Raw genomic sequence first — 3,972 nt, forward strand, 5'->3', positions numbered from 1 at the left:
ACAGCTGTGCCACCATGCAAACGTTGGAGCCATGGCAGGTGTGATATTAGTTTATACTGTTCCTGATAAGTTTTTTGAAAACAGCTGCTGCATTACGAGGTGTTACCTAAATAGATTTCAGGAAAAGAAAACTATGGCTGTAGTAGGTCAATTGATTCTCCCCATTGTCTTTAAATAAAGGACAAAATCAAGATTAAGTAAATTACCCTCTATTTCTTGTGACAAATCTAATTCATGGCAACAATAGTTGATGAAATTTAGAAATCTTACATTTGCATGTAAATCTGCACATTAGCACTACAATCTGTCACACAGAACCTCTGACTGCATATGCACAATTAAGATTTTTGAATTCCCTTTTCACAGTTTTTATCTATATTTTACCTTTTTTTGCAGCTTATGTATTACTTAGAAAATGTCAACTTCACCACATCATTTGGTGACCAAGTGTCATTTGATGAGAATGGTGACGCCTTACCAATATATGATATCATGAACTGGCTGTGGCTCCCTGATGGACAAACTAAAGTTCAGATTGTGGGGTTTGTTAAGAAGTCGGCCACGCGAGGTGAAGAACTGACACTCAATGAAGACATAATCTTCTGGAACTTTGACTCCAAACAGGTGACCTTCTTTTATTATTGGCTTTTGACTGTATGACACACAAATACTGAAACAAATGTGAAGAATAACTGTGACATAACGCTGCCAATCACTACAGCCACCCCGGTCAGTGTGCAGTGAGAGCTGTCCTCCAGGTACCCGCATGGCTAGAAAAAAGGGGCAGCCTGTATGCTGTTTCGACTGTGTCTCTTGTTCTGAAGGAAAGTTCAGCAACAAAACAGGTTGGTGTCATTTTAAAATTTTATGTTATCAAGTGGAAAATGAACTCGAATTTAGAAATATTACCCTTCTTGATGGCCAGATGATGCTGACAAGAAAGCACGTTGCCACTCCACTGGAGAATCACAGTATATTTCCTGGCATTGGCACTGGCCCACCCAACCTAACTGTCATTTATCACAGCCACAGTGTTCTTGCAGCAACAACCAACTAATATGGTATAATAGGCAACTTGTATCACAATCTCTTTTATTTTTTTGCATATTGTACAGCCCTAATCGGAGGAGCGTATTATCCTTAGAGTTTAGTAGAGGACATAGCCTATGCGAGATAGAACCCTTGTGTGTATTTCCATCTGCTTTCTACACAGGCAATGTGAGTTGTGACAGAGACCACAAGAAATGAAAAAAATGCCTGTTCTAATTTGCGACAGTAGGGAATTATTGTAAAAAGTTGCAGGGACAAAAATAATCTCTTGTTTTTTTTAGATTCCATGGAGTGTGCCAGTTGTCCAGAGGACTTCTGGTCCAGTGTCCAACGTGATCACTGTGTTCCTAAGAAAACGGAGTTCCTCTCCTATCATGAACCTCTGGGCATCTGTCTGACAACTGCCTCATTGCTGGGCACATTTATCTGTACTCTTGTCCTGGGCATCTTCATCTATCATCGTAGTACACCCATGGTACGCACCAACAATTCAGAACTTAGTTTCCTACTCTTGGTGTCACTAAAGTTATGTTTCCTTTGCTCACTGCTGTTCATCGGACGTCCCAGGCTGTGGACTTGCCAGCTAAGACATGCTGCATTTGGAATCAGCTTTGTGCTTTCTGTTTCTTGTATTTTGGTGAAAACCATGGTGGTTCTGGCCGTATTCAAGGCCTCAAATCCAGGAGGTGGAGCCAGTCTGAAGTGGTTTGGTCCTTTGCAGCAGAGAGGAACAGTTCTGGTTCTTACTTCTATTCAGGCAGCAATCTGCACTGCTTGGCTTGTCTCTTCCTCACCAGCTCCTCATAAAAACACTCAATACCACAATGACAAGATAGTTTATGAGTGTGTTGTTGGGTCCACAGTTGGTTTTGCAGTGTTACTGGGTTATATCGGCTTACTGGCTGTCTTCAGCTTCCTGTTAGCATTCCTAGCAAGGAATCTTCCAGACAACTTTAATGAGGCCAAGCTCATCACATTCAGCATGCTGATCTTCTGTGCAGTATGGGTGGCCTTTGTTCCTGCTTATGTCAACACCCCAGGCAAATATGCAGATGCAGTGGAGGTATTTGCCATCCTGGCCTCAAGCTTTGGCCTGTTGGTTGCACTGTTTGGACCAAAATGCTACATAATTCTGCTGAGACCAGAGAGGAACACAAAGAAAGCAATCATGGGTCGTGAAACCCCCAAGACATAAAGCGAAACCTATGATGCTGTCTGTATTTTACTGTGCTTTACAACCTTAAAATAGCTTAGTTGGGTTTTAAAGTTTCTTTATATAAAAGAAAAAAGCAGAACAAAATGAAGAGGAATAAAGTTTAAAATGAATATCCAAGTGTTCTATTATCATTGCTTTTTTGTAATTTACTAATTCCAGGGATTTGATGGAAATTAATAAACAAAATCCATAGATGTCTGACTGTTAGGTAGTTTTTTTTGCTCTCTGTTGACTCAAAAGATTAGAGGCTATACTTTATTCCAAATGGCATAGGCTTGGCACTAGTCTCTCAATTACCCTTTCATTGGTTGTGATTTCTTGAAGCATTCACAATTGTGCTCTTCTCAACTGAAAATTCTATTTCTTAGGTTTGAAAAGACCCAATAACAATGTTAATTTAAATTAACTTTCAGGTAGAAAACCCTTGTGTCACTTCCATAAAATTAAATGGCGCTGAGCAAACGCTGCCTTAATTGTTATTTTGCATTCGACCAAAAGGACTGACACCATGAACCCTATTCAAAGACTTATACATGCCTGTGAAGAACACACACTGAAGACTGAATCCACCAAAGAAGGTGCTGTCACAGGCTGTAAAACTGAAAATTGCATTTGAACTCCAGTCAGCTGGCCACAGCCGATTTGACGCATTCCCCTGTCAACATACTGTAGTTCTTGGCAGTGACAGAAAGAAAGCAAGAATGCCATGTTTTGGGATGCAGGCTTTCATAAAGGGGCTGACCCTGCCTTTGCAACTCTGATCATTGGTCTGTTCCTTGAACAACATGGTGGTAGTTGGGCTTCTGTGATCTCTAGTGCCAGAGAGCACTTCTTACAGTGAAGCACACTAAATGTAGTCTTAAATCTTCAGGCCCAAACACACCAACAGACATCAGAGAGCTAGCGGCGATGAAAGCCCCATGCTGCATAGCCTTGTGTCGTGTTTGCCAAAAAGGTTGCATATGAACACATCTGGCCAACCACCCACAACAACAAGACCTATGGTCTGTGCCTGTGGAAATAGGAAATACCCCTCCATACTAGCAGCTGGTGGTGGTCTGTAGTTGCCATTCAAAAAGGAAAAGTGAGAGGTCATCTTGACACTAGTCATCACCATTTAGCACATCAGCAACCCAATACAATGTTGAATGAATATTCACCTTTCACCAGTGAACAACAAAACAAACCATCAGGAAACATTTCTGCAAGCGCTCATTTCTGCAATTGCTAAAGAAAAACAATCTTGCCTAATATAAGGTTTGTTTCAGCCTCACTCCCTCTTGACTTTAGCTTTGTTTACATTCCTCACTTCCATTTCTCTTTTCGTGTGCTGAGCTGAACTGCCAGAGTATTTTCATTCACTGACAGGCTCCACTGTTGCCCACACAAATTCAAAATGCTAACTCAGTGGAAAAGAAGCTGACAAGGGGCGACGAGTGTTAAGTTGTGCATTCTGAAAGAAACAGCAACATTTCTTCACATATAGTACTGAAACATAATTGAAAAGAGGTATGAATTTTTCAAGTCACTTTTTAATCACATCTAGAGCAATATTTGTGAACTTTGTCAGATTTATATTTTTTTCGTAAAAAATATGTATAAGATAATGTCACTGTTGAATAAAAACGTTTTAAAAAAAGTAAATCTAACTGTTAAATGTTGTATGTAAATGTTATATGTTAGATATTAAATCTAAATGTTAATAT

At 40.0% G+C, this 3,972-nt stretch overlaps 1 protein-coding gene across 1 annotated transcript; it reads left to right on the forward strand.

Moving 5' to 3' along the window:
- Positions 1-5: 5 nt before the first annotated feature.
- Positions 6-2,245, forward strand: LOC121938295 (extracellular calcium-sensing receptor-like; the record flags this gene model as incomplete). The annotated part of the gene is made up of 4 exons (XM_042481560.1): positions 6-38; positions 397-624; positions 722-845; positions 1,332-2,245. Coding segments are annotated over 4 exons (1,299 nt in total), but the record flags the coding sequence as incomplete, so codon positions are not given.
- Between the last annotated feature and the right edge of the window lie 1,727 nt (positions 2,246-3,972).

Source organism: Plectropomus leopardus, unplaced genomic scaffold, assembly GCF_008729295.1.
Source record: "Plectropomus leopardus isolate mb unplaced genomic scaffold, YSFRI_Pleo_2.0 unplaced_scaffold29088, whole genome shotgun sequence".
Taxonomy (NCBI): Eukaryota; Metazoa; Chordata; class Actinopteri; order Perciformes; family Serranidae; genus Plectropomus; species Plectropomus leopardus.